The 24,121-nt window shown below is 36.1% G+C and overlaps 2 protein-coding genes across 2 annotated transcripts; one reads left to right on the top strand and one right to left on the bottom strand.

Annotated features, from left to right (window-relative positions):
* Positions 1 to 7,655: 7,655 nt before the first annotated feature.
* Positions 7,656 to 9,212, top strand: LOC113286089 (acyl-CoA C20 Delta5-desaturase-like). The gene is made up of 4 exons (XM_026534802.1): positions 7,656 to 8,104; positions 8,206 to 8,346; positions 8,433 to 8,576; positions 8,680 to 9,212. The coding sequence occupies exons 1-4, from the start codon at positions 7,766 to 7,768 to the stop codon at positions 9,046 to 9,048; spliced, it is 993 nt and encodes a 330-aa protein (XP_026390587.1). The 5' UTR covers positions 7,656 to 7,765; the 3' UTR covers positions 9,049 to 9,212.
* Positions 9,213 to 10,625: 1,413 nt separating this feature from the next.
* Positions 10,626 to 17,316, bottom strand: LOC113289008 (beta-adaptin-like protein C). Its single transcript, XM_026538165.1, has 15 exons — positions 17,068 to 17,316; positions 15,918 to 16,115; positions 15,358 to 15,471; positions 14,914 to 15,164; positions 14,373 to 14,508; positions 14,067 to 14,246; positions 13,894 to 13,986; positions 13,585 to 13,796; positions 13,441 to 13,504; positions 13,164 to 13,343; positions 12,967 to 13,059; positions 12,375 to 12,772; positions 12,100 to 12,289; positions 11,803 to 12,006; positions 10,626 to 11,167 (listed from the first exon to the last, which is right to left on the bottom strand). Exons 1-15 carry the CDS (start codon positions 17,152 to 17,154, stop codon positions 10,868 to 10,870), a joined length of 2,700 nt encoding a protein of 899 aa, XP_026393950.1. The 5' UTR covers positions 17,155 to 17,316; the 3' UTR covers positions 10,626 to 10,867.
* Between the last annotated feature and the right edge of the window lie 6,805 nt (positions 17,317 to 24,121).

Raw genomic sequence — 24,121 nt, 5'->3', positions numbered from 1 at the left:
GCAAATTTAAAAATCGTTCTGATACGTTTGATTAGCCGAAGTTGAAATAGCATACTCGTTGGATGGTAAAACTGGAACACGTTCACGTAGACATGATAATAAATTAGATGAATGAATATTTACATCAAAACTTACACATAATGAAGATGCATCATCTTTGTAACAGAAGCTGGATTGGTCACAAACAAACTTCACGCATCCAAACTCGTTACCAAAACCCAAAATCCCAGATTGTTTACCAAGTCAGTAAAATCCCAGTAACCAAAACCTCAAATCCCCGAAAATAAATCCCAAATACGCAACCCTTAATCGTAATTCAATTAAATTTTTAAACAGACAAAATTTCAATCAACCATTCAAACTCTCCTGCTTTAACAAACCCAACAGTCAAAATTAAAAAAATAAATAAGGGTTACTACATTGAAAATATGGGGGTCTAACAACCACACCAAATATTTTGTTTAGGCAATATATATGGACAACTCCAATATACTTCCAAGAGAATCAACTAGACAGTCAGACTCAATCAAGGAAAATACATCCAAGAGTTGTATCTCAATTTCTCAAATCAATCTGCAATCGATCAGATAGAAATCTGTGAGCCAGATTAATATGAGAAAAAACTTGAATGGTATCAAATACCAATGTTCAAGTGTAAATCAATTTCAATCAACAACCAAAGGTTGGATTTACCAATTGATTGAACTACGCACAACATGTGATATTACAATTATATAAACAAATATAATGCGGAAAATAAATAACAAAGACACCAGAAGTTTTGTTAACAAGGAAACCGCAAACGCAGAAAAACCATGGGACCTAGTTCAGAATAAACACACACTGATTATAAGATGTTACACCAATTTCCTACAACCTATTCGGACTAGATGTAATACCTGCTTCAGTTGTATTCAAGCACTTGTAAAAATCCTAGTAGAGCACCGATTCTCTTTAGGAATTCTTCTAGTAAATCTTCTAGCAGAACACAAATTCTCTTTAGAAGTTATTCTCGAAAATATTCTGGCATAACAGAGTTCTCTTCAGAAGCACTCTCAAAAATCTTCTAGCAGAATGTTAGTTCTTATTAGAAGATACAACAACACGGTTGATGCATTCGTTCTTTTGTATTCACAAAAACGCCTATTTGATTCCCCTTTAGATGTGAATCAAGGTTTTGGAAATCTTGTATTTGTTTTGAGAAAAACAAATACTGGGTAAAAGTAATATTAAAACAAACTTGAAGATTAGGGTTTATCATACTCTTCAAAAATAGGAAGAGAAACCTAATTATTCTACAACAAGAACAACTAGAATAAATTTAGAGATATCTTGTTTAAAACTTCTTAAGGATTTTTACGAGATATCTTAATCGAAGTTTTCTTTCTAGTTCCGATTTCGACTACAAGTGTTGGTACACTATCGAGAACTGAAATCTATCAAAACCTAGGATTTATGATCAACAACTCTTGAATGGTCTTATATTAGAAGAGAAGACCTTAGAATAGATAAGAGGTGAAAAACCTAAATTACAAGTTGTGCAACGATCACTAAGATTATTATCAACTCGGCTTTGTGATCCCCAATACAAATATTTTTATCTCAATCTTGTTCATGAAGAAAAGAAGACATGGAAAACAACCTTATGAAGCTTACACCAATTTTCCAAAGGTGATAAAAAGTGTAGCACTCACGAACCCTTTATTTATAGTGAATAAGGTAGCTTGAAAGCTAAGCAAAGCTATTTTCCTTTTTCAAGACTCTCCTAATTTTGGGAGTCTTTCCTAATTTACAACTCTTTCCAAAATAATTAATTTAGCAAATATTGTATTGATGTGAATAAATTACAATTTATCTTAGGAAGGAATTAGAAGATATCACAAACACGTTAATATGGTAATCAAATATATTTGTAGTAATAGTTATCTTTCCTAGATAAGGAAACATAAAAAACTTGACTAAAAAAAAGGCTTCTAGTCACGTAATTGGGCTCAAGTCCGTGAACCGTTACAAACAATTCATGGATTGTTTCTTACTAACGAACTATAACAGTTACAGCAACACCTATAACTGTTACCTTAATAAATCACTCATAACTTCATCGTTATAACTCGAAATTGAGTGATTCTTGGCTCATTGAATTCGTAAGCACATTCACTATAACATGAGAACCTTTCCAGGGATAAAGGTTATTGTCACAAAATTCTTGGATCAAATAACCTCGAGTATATATACATAAATGTACATTTACCTCATCATATGAATTGTTCCATAGAGTGAGCATTTGTTTCGATAGATTAGAAAGGTAGAATTGAACAAGAATCTAAATGAAATCAATCACCACATACCTTTTTTGGTGAAGTCCTTGTTGATGTCTTCTTGTAGTCTTCAATCTTCATCCTTTAAGGATAGCTTCGGTTCTACTTCTTAGACCTAATCTAGTCTGAAACTAACCTTAGTATACTAAATCAAGAATGCATTTTTGCAACTAAATTTGACAACTAACTTGACATACCAACTCTAGTGGGTTCAACCGAGCAATGCTCTAATATACATGAATATGGTTTCCTTTTGATTTCAAACGAGAAGTGCAAGTTCAACCAATTCCCTCCACAAAAATCTAATAATATCTTTATCCAGTCCCTCCTGTATGTAGTAGATATGTCTTCTTATTCATAATATATATATCATAATCAAACCAGGCTATAAACAACTCTCCAATGAACAATTTAGATCTTCTGGAACTTTATTACAAACCATAGATTCAAACAAAAAGTATAAAAAAAAACTATGGATATATTTTCTGTAACAGATCTATGAATATGTTTTGGGACCACGCGTTTCATTGTGCTAAGGATGTTGGAAGTAAGTTTCGACATGACTTTGTACGGGATATAATCGTTGACATTTGTTACAAAGCTGGTGTGCCTGCGCGTAAGAAAGTTTCTCTTGGGTTTCTGTCGGATGATGACAAAGATTTACGGCCTGCTGATATTCTTGTTCTTAACTGGGAAAATGGTCAAGATGTTTGTATGGATGTCACAGGTGTCTCTCCCTTCACTGGTGATGGTACTTCTTTTGTCCCAGGTAAAGATATTTCTAGTGTTGTTTCGCGTAAACGCACTAAATACTTGGACAAATGTGTATCACATGGTTATGGTATGGGGGTTCTAGCCTTCTTTACCTTAGGGGAACTCGGTGAAGATACTTTGTGTTTTTTCAAGAGTCTGAAGAATTGTTTAGTTAGCAACGATGCTAGTAGTGGTTTTTCTAGTAGTGGTTTTGCTAGTTTTATTTTTCATAGATTAGGTATTCTTATTCAAAGAGGAGTGGGTACCCAGATTTTTGCTAGGTTTTCAACCAAAGTTGTATGTCAATCCTAAAAACAAATAAAAACTATTACATCTTGATTTATGCTTTAAAATTCCTGATTTTGGAATCGTCACTCTTATATCTTGATCCATTACAAACCCTAGCAGTTCAATCAACTGTAAGGGATTTAAGCTACATATACGTGGTATTGAATAATGAATTTGACTGAGACGGAGAAGAAAACAGGATTTAGCCGATCAAGCGTAATTTAGGATAATGGATGATAATAATGTAAATAGTAGTAAAATGAAGGTCATGATAGTACTTTTTTTATTAATTATGTTTTTATATTTTTTAGCAGAAGTCAAGATATAACTGAGTCAACAAGGGTCAACGTTATTTCCAAGTACTAAACACACAGTTTGACAAATATAAGACCAAATTCGGACAAAATGTAAATACCAAAAACCAAATATCCCTTATTGTTATCGTTCGAACACCAATAGTATGAAAATCTGGGGGTCCTCCCAAATAACAACTTGCAGCTCCAAAAACAACTTCACACAAGTGTTAGTGTAATAGGGTACTAGTGAAACTATTATTTGATGAAAGTTTCCCCACACTTAGCCTTTTCTACCTGGAAGCGTGTAGAGAACATATAATGTGGAAACTTCAATAGGTTCCTCTAGGTAAATATGCACAATGTTAAAATCAAACACATCAAGTGGTGGATACTTAGAAGCAAAATAATTTTTAAGAATTTTAATAGCACATATACCTAACCCTGAGTGAGGCAGTTCCCTAAAAACGTATTATCAACTCTTTAGGGAACAATTTCTATTCAAGGAGGAGGATCAAAAGATATAGAGATATGGAAATGATTATACAAACCTTCTACAATCTCTTGTATTATGAGATCCTCTTTAGGTAGATATAGAGATATGTAAGGAATTATTTACCTCATGTACATCGTGGTCATCTATCAAACTTTTTAACCATTCATCATCGGTTTCTGCCTCAACCAGAATCTCGACAGTAATGTTATCATTATAATCATCGGAAAGCTCGATAGGGTCTTCCACGAGTTCAATCAATTTGGTTTCATTCTCAAGAACCATCTCTTCAACACTCTTTTCATCTGAATCGGGCTATTCTGCAAGAAAATTTTCTTCAGTGCAAATTTGAAGATCTTCATTTAAGTACGTTACCTAATTTTTAAGAATAGCTATGTTTTACACAGTCTCCTCCTTTTGAATAGGCGAACGAACGATATTATGATCCTGAGTTGGAAGAACTTTATCATTGTTACAAGGACTTTATAAAAGTAGGTCATATTTTTTGATGATCTTGGAATGTATTCTGCATCACATGGTCATGCTCCTTTATATTTTTGTTGTGCTCTTCCAACTTATGATTTTGGTCTTCAAATTATCCAGGTATTGCTGCATTGAATCTGCCAGACTGGAAGAGTTGTGATTAGAAGCATATAACTATCTTCCCATCCTTATAGTTGTTCACTTGTATACCCACCATAAGGTTGTTGGTGTGTATGAGAGTAACTGTAAGGTTCCTTAGGATATTTATCATAACCAAAGGATTGTTTTCGATTATATCCACGGTATGGTTGGTAGTTCTCATAAGATTGATATTGAAAACTATATTTGATTATTATTATCATATGATTGATATTGAGCATTGTACATGTATTCTCGTAAAGAAACGTGACGATTCACAAGAGAAAAACAGAAATCTAAATAAAAATCTAAAAACAAAAATAAAAAAGGATACTTACAACCTGTTTTAAGAATATATCTCCCGCTTTTAATGAGCGATGAACACCTTCAACGAGTTGTTAACACCAAAAAAAAAAACAAAAAGCCTGAAAACACTAGAAAAACGTAAAAATATCCTAAACTACTTAAAAAAATAACAAATCAATTACCGACTGCTCTCCGACAGCAGCGCCAAAATGTGATGGGCAGTCGTAGGCACAACAAATTAATCAAAATATTTCCCACTAATTAACTAGTAATATATTGATAGTAAGGATCGTACCCACAGAGAGTTGTGTAATTGATAGGTTATTTGGATTAGCAAAACTATAATAAAAGCAAATACTAAAAATGGAGGATTAGATTGATTTATTAAAGCAATAAGAAGAAATAGATGGTTATGGAATCCTTCGTCGTTACCAAACATTAACCCAATTAACATTCTTGTTTACCTTTCATTTGAATCATATATCACCAACCGTAAAACAGCAAGGTACACTTAGCTATCCCTAAAACTACTTGTATCACCGGATAACATGTACCGTATTCTATCCAACTGAACCACCTTACAAGATATAATTCAATGGAACGCCTTTGGGTTTGTGAAGTTAGGTTGATCTCAGCAGTTAAACTCAGTATGCTTGGTTCACTTACTGATGTTATCTTCACACGCGATTGTTCCACAAAATCCCTATGTAAGGTCTTACGTTTTCTACTTATGTATAAGATGCTTGACAATTACTAATCACTCAACTCTCTACTAGCATTAGATTTATCAGTAGATTAATTTAGTTTCGTACCCAAACAGTGTAGAAATTAATCATACATATTAGATATAGTGAAGACATATTATAAGATGATTAAAACTCCAAATAAACTTGTATAACTAATAAGGCTTCATGTTAATACATTGAATTCACTCCATAATCAACAAAAGATTAGTTATTCATGGTACAAAGAAACAAGAAGAAGAAGATATCGCATGGTTTCCCCCTAAAAGGGTAAATCCTAAAACAAAGATGTAAAACCTAGCCTCTCCTCTATCTTTCTGTGATGAAACCCTAATAAAAACTTGTTCAGAAACTCTTGAGAAGTCTTCTTAAATATCCCCAACAATATTAGGGTTTGGGAATACTCCGAATTAATTTTTTCATATCTGGAAAGTATTTTCGCAACTTTTTGGAGGTGTGGACCGGTTCTGCCTTAGATCTCTAATAGGAATCCTTAACCTTTTCACTTACAACTTTTGCATACGAATTCGGAATGGCCTCATTCTTTTTTATTTCTTTTCCTCTCTTCATTCTCTACAATATAGAGTTGAATACTCCGTAATTTTGTTAAGTTCCACCTGGTCCTTAGTCCACGCTCACTTCTACATCAGTTTCAGCACTCTTTTCGCTCCTTTTGAATGATTCTACCTAAATAAGACAAAAAAAGGAAAACAAGACTAATACAAAGTGATATGCAAGAAATATAGCAAATATAAGCATGAAATTGATAATAAAAATATAGTAAATTATGCACTTATCAAGGGGGTAAAGCTAGATAAACAACATTTAAGTCTTCGTATCTACTTCTCTTTTTATGTTATGCAAACCGCCCTTGATGCCGCGACACATGACCTTGAATTAATTATGTAGCATCAACTACATTCGGCGAAACAAACTCTGCATCGGGATTTTGAGTAGAATCGACATTTCTAGCTGGCACTGGTATTTTTCGACTTTTTCGATCTCTTTTTTTTCCATAAACTATTTATGGAAGCCCTCATAACCATTATTTTATCCTACAAATTGTAAATAATATGTACAAGATTTTGTGTTTAGCGAAACTAGGAAGAAGAGCGTGGAGTGGTGTGAGTGAAAATGGTTGATGATGGAGGAATTTATAAGGTTTTGAAAATATAGTCATTGGGAAAAGAGCCGTTGGCTTTTTACCATCGGCGGATCCTCTGAAACCACTCATGCATCTTGTGCAACCGCCAGCGGATCTTGCGTGCCCACCAGCGGGTCTTTTGTATGCCCTGCCGCTTCTTTACCAATCGCCCGTTTCTTTTTCATAATATAATTACACTTTTATCCATCCACCTGGCTTTGTAAAAAAATATATAAATAAAAGGATGCTCTTGAAAGTACTTTGGCTTTTGAGATGCCGATTTGGTTTTTGGTGGTGTAGCCACCACAAAAAGATGCGCCATCGACAGGAAAAGATAACGCCGAAGGTGATTATCAGTCGAATCTCATTTCAGAAAAATCATCATTGAATTCTCTAATTGTCACTTGGTCCCACGTGCAAAATATAGGTATCATTCATAATTCACATATATTTCCCTTTAAAGAAACAATGCTGCAAATGAATCCACAGATCGACGGAAGGTGTGTGCGGCTGCTGGGGCCCTCCAACTTAACCATTGGAAGCAATCAGTAACACGTAGATTTTAAAGGCACAAGGACCCGATTTCATCTCGATTCATGTTTATCAAATTTTTCTTCAACGGCTTAGATTGTGTTAGAAGACAGGAATATATATTTTACGAAAAATTTGACTTTATCCTCGATTTCTGTTCTGTTTTATCACTATCTATATCCATCTTTCACAAGCTCATGTATCTTCTGTTCAACAAACTATCTCCGTAGTACTCTTAGTCTAAATTAAGAGGGAAATCACATCATAAAAATAAAATGGGTACGACTGATACATATACGAATTCAAAAAAGACGGATGATTATGATGTTGTTACACAGGCTGAAAGAAGAAATAAAGAACTAGGGTTTTTGAAGAGACAATGGGAGTTCAGAGATGCATTAACAGTTGGGCTGAAAATATTGGAACATACAGCAGTTTGTTTTGCACCATTTTATTTCACTTGGGATGCATTCTGGGTCTCAGTGGTTTTATATGTTATTACTCTACATCTTGGTATTAGTCTTTCTTATCATAGAAATCTTACTCATAGAAGTTTTAAACTTCCTCAATGGCTCGAGTATTTCTTTGCTTACTGTGGACTCCATGCTGCTCAGGTCAGATTATTAATACCCTTATCGTAAATTCTTGTTTGGGTTTTATTGATTTGTTTGTGTTTTTTTTTTCTGATTGTTTGTTTGTTGTTGCTGATGATCAGGGTGATCCAATGTTTTGGGCAAGTGTTCATCGATACCACCATCAGTATACAGATTCTGATCGAGACCCACATACTCCAAATGAAGGATTTTGGTTTAGTCATATCAATTGGGTTTTCTACTACAGCTATGTCTGCGAAAAGGTTCGATTTCTATCTCTTTTGAGTTTCGTTTCGTATTAGATGCAATTGATTTAACTTTTTATTTATTTTTAATGTTTTTGGTGTAGTGTGGAGATCCAACCAGTAACGTAATGGATTTATATAAGCAACCATTCTATAGGTTTATTCAGAAAACCTATCTTCTTCATCTGATTGGGTTAGGGGTTATCATGTACATGGTCGGAGGTTGGCCTTATGTTTTATGGGGCATGGTAAGTCTCAATCTTTCTTGCTGATTAGTTTTCATTTATGTGATTTTTTTCTTTCTTTTTTTTTGCAAAGTTTTTAGTAGATTTTGATTATTGATGTGATCAGGGAGTGAGGATTACACTGGGGCACCACAGTACGTTCATGGTGAATTCAGTATGTCATACATGGGGAAGTAGGCCATGGAATACAAAAGATTTATCAAAGAACAATTGGGTATTGGGGTTGATAGGTTATGGAGAAAACTGGCATAACAATCACCATGCTTTCCAAAACTCAGCTCGATTAGGTCTCGAATGGTGGCAGCTTGATTTCCCATGGTATGTTGTGAAGTCACTTGAATGCATGGGATTAGCAACAGATGTTAAAGTACCAACTGAGTTGCAGAAACAGAAAATGTCTTTCAAAAACAGTACTACTAATGGAGGATTCGGAGAAACTCATGAAAATGGCAATGGTAATGGTAAAACTTATTAGGTGATTAATTTTTCAATTTATTTGTTTAGTGTGATTTGATTAGAGTGTTACTAGGTTCATAAATATGTATATGAAGAGATTCATTCGATATTTTATGTGAAGACCATAAATAAGCTCTTGGTTTGATTATTATTTTGGTAATCAAGATTACAAATTCAGATTTAGAGTTAATAATAGTATCAGTAAAAAGAGTTCGTGTTAATGCACGCTTTGTTTGAAATATACCCATCTCAGCTACCGTTCTTTGTTTATATATATTAATTAATGCAATGCAAAAACGAATATAGCCTTTGTAAAGATATTTTGATTGGAAATGCTTGCTCAGATTTATTATTTTAGCCTAAATTGGCCACTGTGGAAATGGGTCCATCCTTTCCTGTCTACTTCGTGCTTCCAATCTATTTCATGTCCCAACAAGTGTTCACGATTTATAAAGGGATACCTCTTATTAAGTGTCGATACAATTTCATAGATCCAACGGGATCGGTGGGATCTTTTTGTCCTATATGAAACAGTATCAGCACTTGATAAAACTCAGTTTCCCTTTTATAAATCATGCAAGTATCGTGCCTTGGCACACCGGTTCCATCCACTTCACTCGAACAGATAGTGTTTTCTTTAAATCCAAACAACTCCACCTTATCTTATTTATTATTCTATGGATTTTTCAGAATTATTTCTGAAGGAGCTTCGTCATTTTATTTGTTTCTTTTGGAAATAGATAATGCAAGTTTCAAAGATTTGTTCTCCCTTTAAACTACTCCTCCATAGACATCAGTCGACGACAGTGGGGCTTTCTTTGGGTTATAAACAGGTACTAAAGTGAAAGTGATGATTTGGTACTTGTTAAGCGTATTGGGTTCGGTTGGATAGAAAAGAGTTGTTTTTGCTATCGTCTTCAAGAAAAATCATCACATCTTTATCAAAAAAAAGATTTATGGACCGACCAAAAAAACGAAGAGTTGTTTCTGGTATTATCTTGAAAGGATCCCACGCCACAACTTAATGTCATCATTACTCGTCTTCATTTCTGCTTGAAACTTTACGTAATGGGGCAGGCTCAATGGGGTCTTAAGACTACCGCCTATTTCTCAACGCTGATACAGCCTGTTGCAAGGGTTACCAAATACAACAGGGTTCGGGTTGCCAGTCTCTATTCCCAACCAGTTAATCACATAGTCTCTACTGTGTACCTGAAAGTTCCAGCAATACCATCAAATTCTGATGCCACTCCCACTCGAGTAGAATTGTAACGTCATTGATAACTATGAGCAGATACAGAATAATTCAATGATATTTTAGACGTTGATGGCGATCGTCAAATAATTCTAAGAGGGTCGTAGTTATGTAGAACAGACAAATCCTAAAGATAGAAATGGAAAATTAGGTGGGCATCCTGCTCCGTTACATTCAGCTTACTTATTATGGTTCACTGTTACCTACAGATAGGATAGCATTATACAGTTAGTATGTCAGTCTCAAGAAATGATTACATTTCTGAGAATAGGCAGATGGCCAAGATATTTGAAAATGGAACATTTCTGAAATTGCTCACTACACCAAAAAGAGAACGTCAGTGACAAAAATAGAACAGTAGTTTCAACTAGGCTTTGCAAAGTAAAATTTTATAAGCAACATCACGAAACCTATCATAGCAAGAATTGGCACACAGAACATTGCAGAAACTCTGTTAATCCCAACACCAAAAAGCGAATGAGGAGATGCATACAGAAAACTATGAAAGAGACCTGAAAGAACCAAAATCTTGAGAATCCCCATCATGTATTTTACAAACTTACAAAAGTACAGACTACAAGAATCAACCCTTGAGAAGAATTTCCAAAGCTTCAAAGAAGAGAGGGGCCATTTCAGGGCTTGGTGTCTTAATTGCACATTTAACGCCAGGGATCCCAATGACAGCTGTAAGTTCAATGAGCAACGGGATCCCTCGTGGAATCTTGGCAGACAGATACAACACTTCCTGGTTTGCATGCCTTCTCTTTGCAATGAAAAACATATTGGACGCAGCCAATTTGTCAAGAGTCGCCTCCACACTGTTCACCACAATGACTGGAAGGTCTTTTGTAACCTCATTCGAATCAGGAAGGGACTTCCATGTCTGCAAAGGGAGGAAGAGGATTGCAAAAGGAATTAGAAACAATAAAATTAAATGTAAAGAAGTCATTTCCTCCTCAATTTTGAAATAGTTATTCACATCAAGGCTGTGTTACAACGATACACCTAAAAATAATAATCAGCCGTATTGATACGTATTTACACCGATACGCGTACTAATACTCCCAATACTTCAAGATACAACTCAGTTAGAAAAAATTTGACTAAATATTAGAAAATTTAGATATTTTACTAGATTCTATGAGAAGTTTTAACTATAGTGACAAAATATTAGTTCCGAATCTGTCCACAGATCTTGCTCTAGACTTTCTTCCTTCTTATCCAGACTTTTTTTCTCTTCAGTGAGGTTAATCATACAGATTATATTTTAATCATGCAAACACATGTATGTATTTTGTTAAGTTTCTATCTTATATATAATATTTTTATGTTAAACTACTGATCAATATTGAGTATGCCGTATCGCGGTATTTTAGTTTTTCAAGTTGGTGTATCATAGTAGCGTATTGGTATCTTTTATCCGATACCGTATCCGTATCGTTGCAACACAGCATCAAGGTAAATAAAATTTGGCAAGACTTGAACAAAAAAACTAAAAAAACAAACATGAAAACTTACCTCGAGAAAGTTTGCACGCTCCATTCTACCATCTTCTGAGAACAACATTAACAAGGAAACTTTGTCATTGAAGTACCATACAGGCTGCTGATTGTTTTTCACTGCAACCTGCAACAGCGAGGTAGGGGGGCCAGGGGAGAGATTCTGGAGTAAAACCATAGGCAGAAGGACCGACGCGGTTGTGCCAGGTTGTAGTTGGGGAACCTAGTTATAGAACATATTCAAGCTCAAGATCAGCTTTCTACATGAATCGTAGAAAAACAAAAAATAAATCAAATAGAAGATAGAAGTAAGAACCTGTAATTGACCGGCAGCTGCAAGACCAAATGTGTTTTTGTTGAATTGAATCATGAATCCATCTAGAGGAACTTGTGTATTGTTCTCAAAAGACATGTTGTAAAATACTTGTCCATCTTGCCTTGTAACTTGGGCACTGATTTGTAAGCCTTGACCAGTTGCTGCTGGAAGCACAACAGGTAATGGCGGCCTGCGTAGACATAGTTTTAATATTATTAATACTCATGCTGAATTTATAAACGGCCAATTCAATAGCAAATCCAAAATTTACTCACCCACGAGGTGATGTCGGCTGGTCAGCAGGGACAAGAGCATTATCCAGACCCATCAGGTCACCAAGTAAATCAGGCACCGGGGCAGGTGCTGGTGCCGGGGCTGGTGCTGCTTGCCTTGTAGCAGCATATGAACCACTACTTGAACTAGCGGAAGGTGAGGCAATGCCTTCGTTGACAGATGATTCAGAAAACCCTGTCTCTGCACCATCAGGATACTCATCATCATCTGGTCTTTGAGCAGTAGCTTTAACACGGGTTACAAAGGCTTCTGGGGGCTTATGATAGACAGACGAAAGAGTTGCAATGTTTGCAAGAAGTTCATCAAGAAGTGAAGAATCAAGTTGGTTAGAATCATCGCTTATCACAGGTTTCTCAGCTAAGACCACATCTTTCGCTGCCTGCAATATAAGTAGGTTTTATTGAACGAATAAATAGTTAAAACGAGCCATATATGATCTATTAGATCGTGGATTAGAGTTCAATTATGAAGAACGGCTTTCAAAAAAGACTTGTTTTAAAGGATCCATCTAAAAGTGTTGTCATAGATTTAAAACTCATCCAGCTAACAAATGTATATACACATTGAACCTACCTCAGGATCTGTTGAAAGAAGACGCCAATAAATGTAGGCCCGATCACGCAGATCTGGATTGTCCGTCTCCACAGTAGCATTATTCAGGACTACCTGCAATGGTAATAAAAGGAAAATTTTAAATAGTAATAAAATGCGGGAGAATCAATAACAAGGGTACACATTTTAACACTGGACCAAGAATCCAAGCAACAGACCTGAATCATTTGTTGTGGGCCTTCTGTTGGCTTCTTCAGAAACAACTTAACAGTGGCTGTAAGCAATTGCAACTGAACCAAAGCTGGCTCTTCCGGGAAACTCTCCAAGAAGCTTTCAAGGAGCTCATCAGCATTGTCAATTCGTTCTGCATATTCACCAATTATCCAAATCATGGATGCCTGCGGAAAGAAAATTACAAACATATATATAAGAATTAATTTTAGATAAAGAGACCTCAACCCAGGACGTTGTAAGTTATCTAAGGAATGTGATTACCTTTGCTTCCGGCTCGTCTAAGGTGTCTAAGCTCTCACAAAGTGTTGCAATGATGGATTCGTAACTACAGGGAAATATGACTACAGTTAGCATTTAGAATGTGAACCATTAGTTACATAAACTTTGAGTGTTACCGTAACCTACGTGTTAGGATATCGCCTAAAGATATCCTTGATGACAATAATAGCCTCCTGGACGACATAGTTTACTTTAATCTTTATAAGCTCAAGCAAAACACTTATACACCGTTCAGCTGCTCTTTCTAACTTGATGGCACAGCGACCAATAGCACGGACAGCTTTTCTGACAAAATCCACGTCAACTTCGGTGGCATATTCCTTGAATTCTAACAGGACCTGGGGAAAGTACAGACACCGAGGGATATCACAAACCATAGTAGCACAACTGATTTTTTCAATTAGAAATTACAGTTAGAATAAAAAAATGCATTACCTGATCTATATTCCGGTCGGATGCAAGCTTAATCATGATCTCTAATTTTTCCATCTTCACATAAATTGGATCGTTGTATTTGCAGAAGAAAACCTAAAAAAGACAGTATCAGCACACATTGTAGCGGTATTCAAACTTGAGAACATAAGGGAATTAATGCTCATCAAAATCACCTTGATTTCGTGAGCAAGGATTGTGGGTCGCCTTTGGACTATAAGGTTAATGTTACGCAATGCAACAAATTGTATCTCAGGTTCAGCAGAAAGAAGAGTTACAAGAGGAGGGGCCATTTTCTTGCAAAGATTTCGAACAACATCGGTACTGGTGATGAGTTCCATTTGTTGAAGGATCATCTGCCACAAATTCATGACATAATTTAACACACAGTGTGAAGTAAAGTGGAAAAGAATGATATTGCAATGATGACGTATGGGAAATCACAAGTACTACTGAGATATACAAGGAGAACATTATGTAACCTTAACAGCTGATAGCACTACAGCACAGTTCGCATGCTGCAGTCGTGGAGTAACTCGTTCAACTATGTTTTCAGCTTCACGAGCATCAGCTGCCTTGTATTTGGAAAGGGCATCCAGAATGAAAACTTGACCCCATCTGCACAGTATGAAAGGTGACTTTGTTAGCAAGTTCTGGTGGCTTTTCTTTGACAAGCTTGCAATACAGCTACCTCTCAAAAAGGTACAGGATGATCAAGTCCGACCAACCAAAATACGGCTCTTATTTAATATACCCCCTAGATTTCCCCTATTTGAATTCATGCAAGTACCGTAATAAGTTGTGCCTTGTGTGTAAGGTTAAAATGTTGGCACTTCAAAACTGAAAGGTTTGAGTGATACATACTACTGTAAGAGTTGTATCCAGGATTGCTACTTTTAGATGTGTAACAAACAGAAAGGAATGGAGTGGCATTTCACATGATAAATATGCACAAGGCTGTGAAGAAAGAAAACTATAGATGAAACTATAGAGTTCAAATTAAGCTTTTACATGAGAACTTACTCAGTACATTCATTCAGAGCAGTCAAGAGCTTGGATAGTGTATGACTAGTGATTTCAAAGATTGGTTTACTACTATTCTCCTGAATTTCTGCAAGAGCTGCAACAGCATTTGCTACAACCATCGGATTGTTATCAGATATCAAATCCTTCAGAGTATCCAAGAATCCTCTATCTTCCACTAGCTCCGCATTAATATCATATAATTTAGCAACACAAATAGATGCTGTCTTGCGAACATAGGGATCATCATCCTGTGAGAGAAAAAAAAATCATAAACTCAAATTTCAGATCTCAAATCCATAAGATACAAAATACTGATGAAACAGAGGAACTTCGAAACTGGTAATGGAAAATTAACAGAAATGAAAGAAGATTATAATAAGCTACATGAAGTTCCAAAGTGGCCCAAATGAGCAAGAACTGTTACTGTTCAGATTGATCGACCTTGAGACATCTCTGAAGAGGATCGCAGAGATATTCTGTAATTTTATCAACACGGATGCATCCCATTGTTCGTACAGCTAATGCCCGGATCAAAGGATTTGGATCTTGTGAATCCTGAAAGTATAACCAGAAATGTTTCATATAGAATATATAAACAGAAATTGCTTAAAATCGTATTATTTACAAGTTACACATTATGACCATTTTATCTTTAGCTACAGTCTTGAATATTCAATAGTTGCATCAAAAAGGTGTTATAACCTCCCCAATATAAGCACATAATAGTACCAATGTAAATGACATGTGGCGCTACTATCTAGAGTTTCATGTTCTGCTCAAAACATAGTACATAGGTGGCTAGGCTCACAATTTAACACCAAAACCAGTTTCTTTGGGGTGTTTTAACAGGTCAAAACAAAATTGTCTGCATATATAAATCTCGGGAGTAAGTAGCTTGCAGAAGCATATTGGGTCTAAATGAAGGGATTAAAGTTGCAGGCGACCAACTGCCCATAAAGATCAATCTCAAAGGAAAGGTAAAAGGCCTAATGAATTTATACCTTCACGAATGTATTTACAGCAAGAATTGCAAGATCTGGCTGGCTTTTTGCATAATTAATAAGATACAAATAAACAAGCTTCTTCAGCTCCAAATTCTCCGTTTGCATGCAGTTCACCACATCTGTGAACAGCGAGGAAACATCCTTCCCAACGGTCATTGCAGCAATAACCTTCTTTACTGCATCCTTTTTCTTATCCTGAAAGACACATTAAATAGAGAAGGCTTCATACAAGTAAAAAATGTAGAACACATATCTATGAGGCTCCCAGAATCAGAGAATATCAATGCTCAGTAACTCTTATTTTGATCATTAAAAGGTGAAAGGAAGTATTAGAAGAACACGAAAGAGGAGCAAATTCGAGACAACCAATACAACCAGAAGTACAGCAATGCAATCTCAAAAGAGGTTATCCACATTAGCCCATGATTATATGCAACTTATAATTCTTTAATACAGTATCAACAGGTAATGTAAGTCCATCTATGTGATGTTATACTTATGAAGTCATGCATATTTCAAACACGAATCACCACAACCTCCAATTGTAATTCAACCCACTAAAACTATCCCACATTTTCTAAAATCCCCTCAATGCTCTACCTACTGCGTTTCTTCATGAATTTCTAGTTTACAGTTCAAACAACTAAATATGTGTCCCCTTGTACCTAAATTACAATGATAATACGCTTTTCCCATCAAATTAAGCTTACATTCCTCCAAATTCCTCAGTTATATGACATATCCTCCTACCATGTTAATTCATAGACCAGTTCATGTGCAATTCCCTAAAATTAATAGCAGAAACACAAATCTACCAAATTGATCTGCCTTGACATTTCCTATATTTCTAATCAAACTTTTAGGTTAAGTTGATGAGCTAAGATCATTTGTTTCACAAACAGATACAGAAAATCTTACACCCATTTCAGCTGAAAGTGATAATACACAGAATTAGATCTCCCATTTTCTAATCTATGAAAATCACAAACAGGAAATCGAGAGGGCAAAAGATCAATACAGATCTGGGTATCAAAAACCATAATTGGTCGAATAGAAATGTAAAGATCCGTAAAAACGAAACAGATCTGAGATTAAAACTGTGCAAATTGAAGGTAAAATCAAATAAACATAAAATATAAAGGAATACCTTATACTGAGAATTAAGTTCATCTTTAAGTTCAGGGATTTCTCCTTTCTTTGTAGTGGAGAAGTACTTAGAATCGTGCCCACTCATTTCTTCTTCTTCTTCTTCTTCTTCTTCTTCTTCTTCGTTGTTTTTGGGGCAAGACTAGGGAAGAAAAGAAAGAAAAAAAATATGTCCAAAGGAACGAAAAACCAGACTGGAAAATTAAATTTTTCAAAGAAAAAACGGAACCTCAGTGAATGATATTTTCTTTCTTTCTTCAGCTTCTTAATTGGACCACGATAAACCGGTTAGCGCAGCGCATAAGAACCTGACCCCGAGTGTAGAAGACCAGAAGGGAAGTGTAAAGTAAGTGGATTAGGCAAACGCGGCCTGTTCAAAAGGTCCATTGGTGCATCACAGTGGGCCGCAAGTTTGGCAAACATTCTCAAATTTCAATCACAGTTTGCTAATGGCAACTCTTGCTAGGGTGAGCATGGGCCGGAATGGATTGGTTTTCACTTCATCCGTATCCAATCCAATTAATTACGGATTTCAAATTATCATCCCCATCTAATCCGGCATCCAACGGATTTGCATCCAAAGACCGATTTTCCACAAAAAGCAGAAACAATATGGCTGACGATTCCGAAACCAGACAGAATGAGAATATAGATGTATAGATGCCCGAAGAACCAAAAGAAATGAAGTGGCTAGATCACATGTTTTGAGATTTCTCTTCTCTTGTTTGTTTCTTAGGTATACCTTTTTAGCGAAGCGATTAACAATACCATCGTCGTTTGCTGACTCCAACGGAAACATTTCTACAACAACTCAAAGGAGGATACGAAGAAGAAAGATCTAACCCTAATTAATGATTCCACTTCTACTATGGTGTTATTAGTCATTTGTACTACAACTCATGGTACAAGTATTCCCTAACTGATGAGATAGACGTTTTAACTAAGAATTCGAGGACTTAAAGATATGCTTGACACGAATCACTGTTTACCTATCCTTAGTCTTTCTTTATTAGAGCAGGGGAAGAGATAAGAATTGTATATGCTCTTTTTTAACCCTTGGTAAGAGCATCGGGATAAAAAGATCTCCCAAACGTGAAGAGGAATATGCCTAATAGCTTAGCTTCACACGTGAGTAGCCAAGAGCTTCATACTGAATTGACAAGTAAAGTATGGAAGAAGCCATAAGAGAAGATGATGAAATAGATGGATCCTACCGATTGTTGAGATTTTTAATCGTTGTTGATAAGATATAAAAAGAGCTCAAACCAGAAGACTTTTATTCACTCATATGTTATATAGTAAACTTGATTCTTGATTCAATTTCGACTGGTCGAAGTGAGTTAGAAAAATAGTCAAAGGATATCTCGAGCAGCGCATTTGTTCGCCTAATTTACCAGTTGTGTATGTAGGTGTAGTTGTTACTCTATCTCAAGTGTTGTTATTTCATCTCAAGTTGTCATGTCAGTAAATTAAGCGTTGAAAAAAGGTAGTTTAATTGCTTACTTGCTAGAGTAAGGTCAGAAGGAACTGTCTTTTACAAAAGAAATATAATGAAAGGTACTTTCTTGTTCAGAAAGGAAGTCTGAGAGGTCAAGAACTGAGCCTACGAATTAAACAGATATTGGAATATTTGCCTACGAAGGCCTCATTGGATTGCTAAAATTTTTGGATTCGATAAAGGTAAAAATAAAGATTTTGTAAAAAAAAAATATATAATCTAGAGATATATTGCCTTTTTCCAGTCGAGTTGACTAGATGATTCATTGCTGAAAAAGTAAAACTTTCTTACCAATGATTTTAGTTGGAATTTGAGTGAAAAACAGTTGGCTCGAGGTCATCTACATTGGGCATCAAATAAAGTAATTCCAGGTCCCTAAAGTAAGTTTTCCCAACTAAAATACTAAAGTTCGCTTCTCATAAAAAAAAGGGATCACCTATTTGCCACTCTCATCAGAATTTCAAAAGTAATTCTACTATTTAATTCTATATTTTCCTATTTACCACCTACACAAGTCAAATTCAATTTGACTATAATTATCACCACTTCTAATTTGTCTTATTCTCCATTACTCTCTATTTTCACTAAAAACCCATTAAAAAATATTAACCCTACGTTATACCTCTGTTCAATTGGTTCACTATTATGTATAAACCATTTATTATCTTTAACTCTTACCATTGAACCAGTAGAAATCAACGATTTAATCAGAAAATAATCCGTAAATCATTATTATGGAAGCTTCTACGATTGAAAATCTAGGGAAAAATATCCAAACCTTAAATGAAAGGAACAACTAACAAGATTTTTCTAATTTAGATGAAAATATATCTATTGAAGAAGATTTGGAGGTAAGTAACTGATTTATTTTCGTTTTATTAGTGTTTTTTCCGTTTTTGTTTTTCTAATTTTCGTTGAACTGGTCTCTAGTTTCTAGACGACCACAAAGTACTTCAGTCGTCCAAACAAGGACGACTGTGTACAGAAACCGTCGGATATAACTAGGCAACTATATACTTGGACACAAGATCGTTTCTGGATGACTGTAGTACCTTGTGATTATTTTTGAGTGAACGAATTTAACTGTCTGACATATTATTTCAGAGGTACTTCACAACTCATTAATCTGTCATTCCCAATTTGAATCAGCTGAAGAAATTATTTTAGATGAAGAAAATGGGACGGGACAGTTTTAGATGTCACGGACCAACATAATGTGGAGCAAGCATAACCTATCAATGTTGTTGGCTTCGATTCTACTAAATACTTTACTACATATATGGTAGTGTATATCCTTTTTCGCTAGTGATAAATCAGTTATTTTCTCGTTTTATAATGGTCGCGTTGATATATATATATAATATTTGTTGTGTGTAGACATTTGACTCAGGAGAAGACGTTATAGAATGGTGTCACAAGTTTTAGAGCATAGCTCGGTTGAACCCACCAAGCGTTGGTATGTCAAGTTTGGTTGTCATATTTTAGTGAGCCAAAACTCATTTAAGAGTCGCTTGATTATGTACTAGAGTCAATTTTGTATAGGTTAGCTTGAAAGTATTAGGATATGAGACATTACAAGTATTGTGAAGACTTGAAGAAGTGAATAAGTAAGGAGCTACAACGACAACATCATCCTTCCACTTGAGGTCAATGATATTTGACTTGAACTGTTTCATTCCCTAAACGTATCTTTCAAGTCGTACATATTGAAAACAAACCTGCGAAGCATGAATGATTATACTCTAGTTAGACATAGTATTAAGGAATACAATACGAGGTTTATTGCTTAACCATTAAACTTTGTAGATAAGACATTGACATAATCGTTTGAATGTTATTGTGATTATGTATGGGTATAAGGTGAAGATTTCATCCTGGGAAACAATGTTTTACATTTGTTTTAAGAAAGTAAATTCATGAACTTGTTTTGTGAATCGAAAGAGAAATCTCCAGGCATTATCGGTATTTTTTTGCATATCTTTTGAACTACCAATATGTGTGATTAGTATAACCGCTCATGACTTGTTTATGTTCTTGGTAAAACTATTCAAAAATGACTGACTTTTGTATTGGTATGACTTTTATTAGTGAAACCGATCTTAAGTAATCACCTGAGATGGTATGATCGATTTTTTGTTATTGGTATGACGACTCTGGGTAAAGGGTAACCGATCCTAGTAAGAGGTGCAACCTATCACAAAGGGGAATCGATCCTTGTATGAGGTGCAACAAGTTTTTAGCATAAAGGGAACCGATCCTATGAACATGCGCAACGCGTTTTTAGGCAAAGGGGGACCGACCCTATGGACATTTGCAACAAGTACAAGTTAGATACCATATATAGGTGGGGAACCGATCCTAGTACCTAGTCAACCGAATTTTGGAAATCTAGTATGACTATGCACAGTACTCACATGGAGGTAGAATCGAAACTTGTTTTGGTAGAACCGTTAAACCCATGATTTGTGATTGAGTGTTCTTGATCAATCACGTAGTTCTTGAAAGTCAAATGAACCAATTCTAAACATGTTTGGAAGTGTGGAAAATCGGTTTCAAGATTGTAAGTAGGAAAGAGGACTTACAAAGTAAGGATGTCGACATACTTTGAACATGTGTAGTAACGCTTATCTTTAATTGTTCAAAGTTATTCCTTAATAGCTAAAGGAAGAAAATACCAGATCGAATAAAATAAATTGATAATCTTTTATTTAAGATTTTTAATTTTGTTTTAGGAAAATGAAAATTAGTAATGTGCATTTACTAGTTGGATATTTTCCAAGAGATTTTCGGTCATTATTATGGACAAAGCATTTCCAAGAATTATGGAAACCGAATCTGGAATATATTGCATATCTTGAGAATATTTTCGGTTTTGGAAATTCCTTGGTGTCCAAACTTCCTTGGTCTATAAATATCAAAGTTTGCAATCTGAGCAAACTAATCCTCGTACAACAAGAACTATCTCAGTTGTGCTGCTACTGGTAAAGCCGCCTATTCGGAGAGGAGAGTAACCTAATTAGGCGAAAGCTCTTACGTCCGCTCAATTTAAAGCCTTCTTTGGTATTGAGAAGCTCTATTAGTAACGTTGGTGGGAAACTAGATAATTGCGGTTTATCTTTTGTTTTCGATTGATTTGATGGACTAACGGTGGTTTAACATTGATTGCACCTAGTTTGTTTATGCTTTAGAATATTCTCTTCTGATATAAGATTCACACAAACTAGATCGAAGTTTCGACGGGGATCTTTAGACTGTTCTTAGATCTAAAGACGTCTTGTGATAATCAGTTGTTAACAGACTCCATTCTGTGCGTGATTGATCACAAGAGATTCAAGTTGATTGTGTGCAGGTATTTATTAAAGATCTAAGAAGATTTAAAGACAAGGAAGACTTTGAAGATTTCTGATTTGGGATTCATAATCTGTAGTGTGCACAATAGGATCCAATTATAATCGATTTATCCTTATGGTAGACTAGATTGATTAGTTTTGTAGATCGGCATCAATAATGTTGATACATGAAAAATAATACTCCTCAACGGGGTTTGGAGTGCCCCCATAGGGGTTGCTTATGTAAAAAAGGAAATGTTGGGCTTGGGGACTAAGCCCAAGTCCAACAAGAAAGTACCCATTTAAATGTAGGATAAGAAAGGAATTAGTAAATAAGAAAGAGGTTATATTAAAGAAGGAGTGGCATTAGAAGTAATTAAAGAAGTTTAGGACACATGGCATGATGTTATAAAAGGAGGGGGATTTTGGAAAGTCTATATAAAGAAGGACAAGGTACAATGGAAGGACAACTCTCTCTCATACTATTCTTGGTAAAGTGAGGTCATTTGGTTAGTTGGGATGGGTAGAACCTCAAACCTAAAATCACCCCTCAATATTTGGCGACCACACCCGGAGGCTCATGCCTAGGTAACCATGACACACTTGGGAGGCGCTAACCCTGGTACAGTAGAGAATCAAGTAACCGACCGACCCATCAATTGGGAGGAAGTAGCAATAGAGGATGACATCGAGGAAGAAACACCGATCCAAGGCATTATCAAACGACCGGCAGGATATAGGTCCCAAAACAGAGAGGCAACAACAACACAAGGAAAGAACACGCAAGTAACCCAACCGCCAAAACCCATATCACCAACTCTGCAAAACATGCAAAAGGAACTAGAAGATCGCTCACGTAGAAAACAGGAGCTTGAAGACTGGATCGCACAAGCAGTAATAGCAGGACAAGACACTCCCGGAGGAAAGACGAAGGGAAAGGAGTACAAGGACGACGATACAATGGCGATGACACAAGAAGAAATGACGAAGTACTTGGAGAAAAATTATCATATGGTGAAACAAGACAATCACTGTCGCATAAGTATCCCATACCCGATGCATATCCGAAAATACCAATACCACGAAGACTACACATCTCCAAAATTCAAGAATATGGCGGACAAAGAAACGCCCGAGAGCATCTTAGCCGATTCCTATCAGTAATGAATGATAGACATCCGTTGGAAAGTTATGCCTAAAAGAATTCCCCAAATCGCTCACAGGCATGACATTCACTTGGTATGACAACTTAAAGGCAGAAAGTGTGGATTCCTGGTCAACCATGTCCACGCTCTTCCTTCGGAAATTCTATTCAGCTAAGAGGAAAATCACGACGATAGATTTAAGAAAGAATGGACAACGGATGAGGGAAGAAATAGGAAAGTATATCTTACGGTTCTGACGCCTGGCGCTAGACTGTCATGAAGAAATCAATGAGGAGACACTCATCGAAATTTGTGTACGAGGAATGATCCCAGCCTTCAAAGGGAATTTGATCAACTTCAGATTCCAAACCTTTTTCGAGCTAGAGGAAGCAGCTGAAAGGATCGCCGACTGTGTAGAAGAAATGCACATAGACTCTACTTGGCGCCATACAGTCAGTACCGTATCTGAGGGATCGCGCAACGTAAGACCCAACACTAACAAAGAAAAGAGAGATCAATTCTGAAATGGTGGAAGGGGACAAGGAAGAAACTGAGGGATTAGGAGCGACTCTAACCCACCGCCTCCTCTCCCTTGCAGTAAGGAGCGTGCGGTCGAATTACTAATTCAGTGGGTCACCAGAGGAGAAATCCAGCTCCCTCTGACGGTAGTAGACGTCAACAAGATGGATCATAACTCTTCCAGGTACTGCCACTATCCTCAGATATTAGGACACCCAATAGAAGAATGTCTCGCTATAAGAAGTATATTTGAATGGAAGCGCGCCTATGGAGAACTCGGGGCATCTAAGCAAACAATCGAGCATGACCTTTTCCCTCGCCACTGATGTGAAAGAGAGGAGAATAGGGAGAATGTGAGTGATAACACCAAAATTGTAAACAACCTCTTTTTGTGGTAAGGACAATTTTCCCTGTCACAACGAGTAGACATCTACAAAAGGTCTCAGGTCAGCCAAGGGCGCCTGATTGACTGACAGATCTACAAAAGGTCTCAGGTCAGCCAAGGGCGCTTGATTGACTGAAAAATCTACAAAAGGTCTCAGGTCGGCCAAGGGCGGCAGATTG

The sequence above is a fragment of the Papaver somniferum genome, chromosome 6 (genome assembly GCF_003573695.1).
Source record: "Papaver somniferum cultivar HN1 chromosome 6, ASM357369v1, whole genome shotgun sequence".
Lineage (NCBI taxonomy): Eukaryota > Viridiplantae > Streptophyta > Magnoliopsida > Ranunculales > Papaveraceae > Papaver > Papaver somniferum.
Note: the sequence above shows the minus strand (reverse complement) of the source record. Positions and strands in the feature narration are given on the sequence as shown.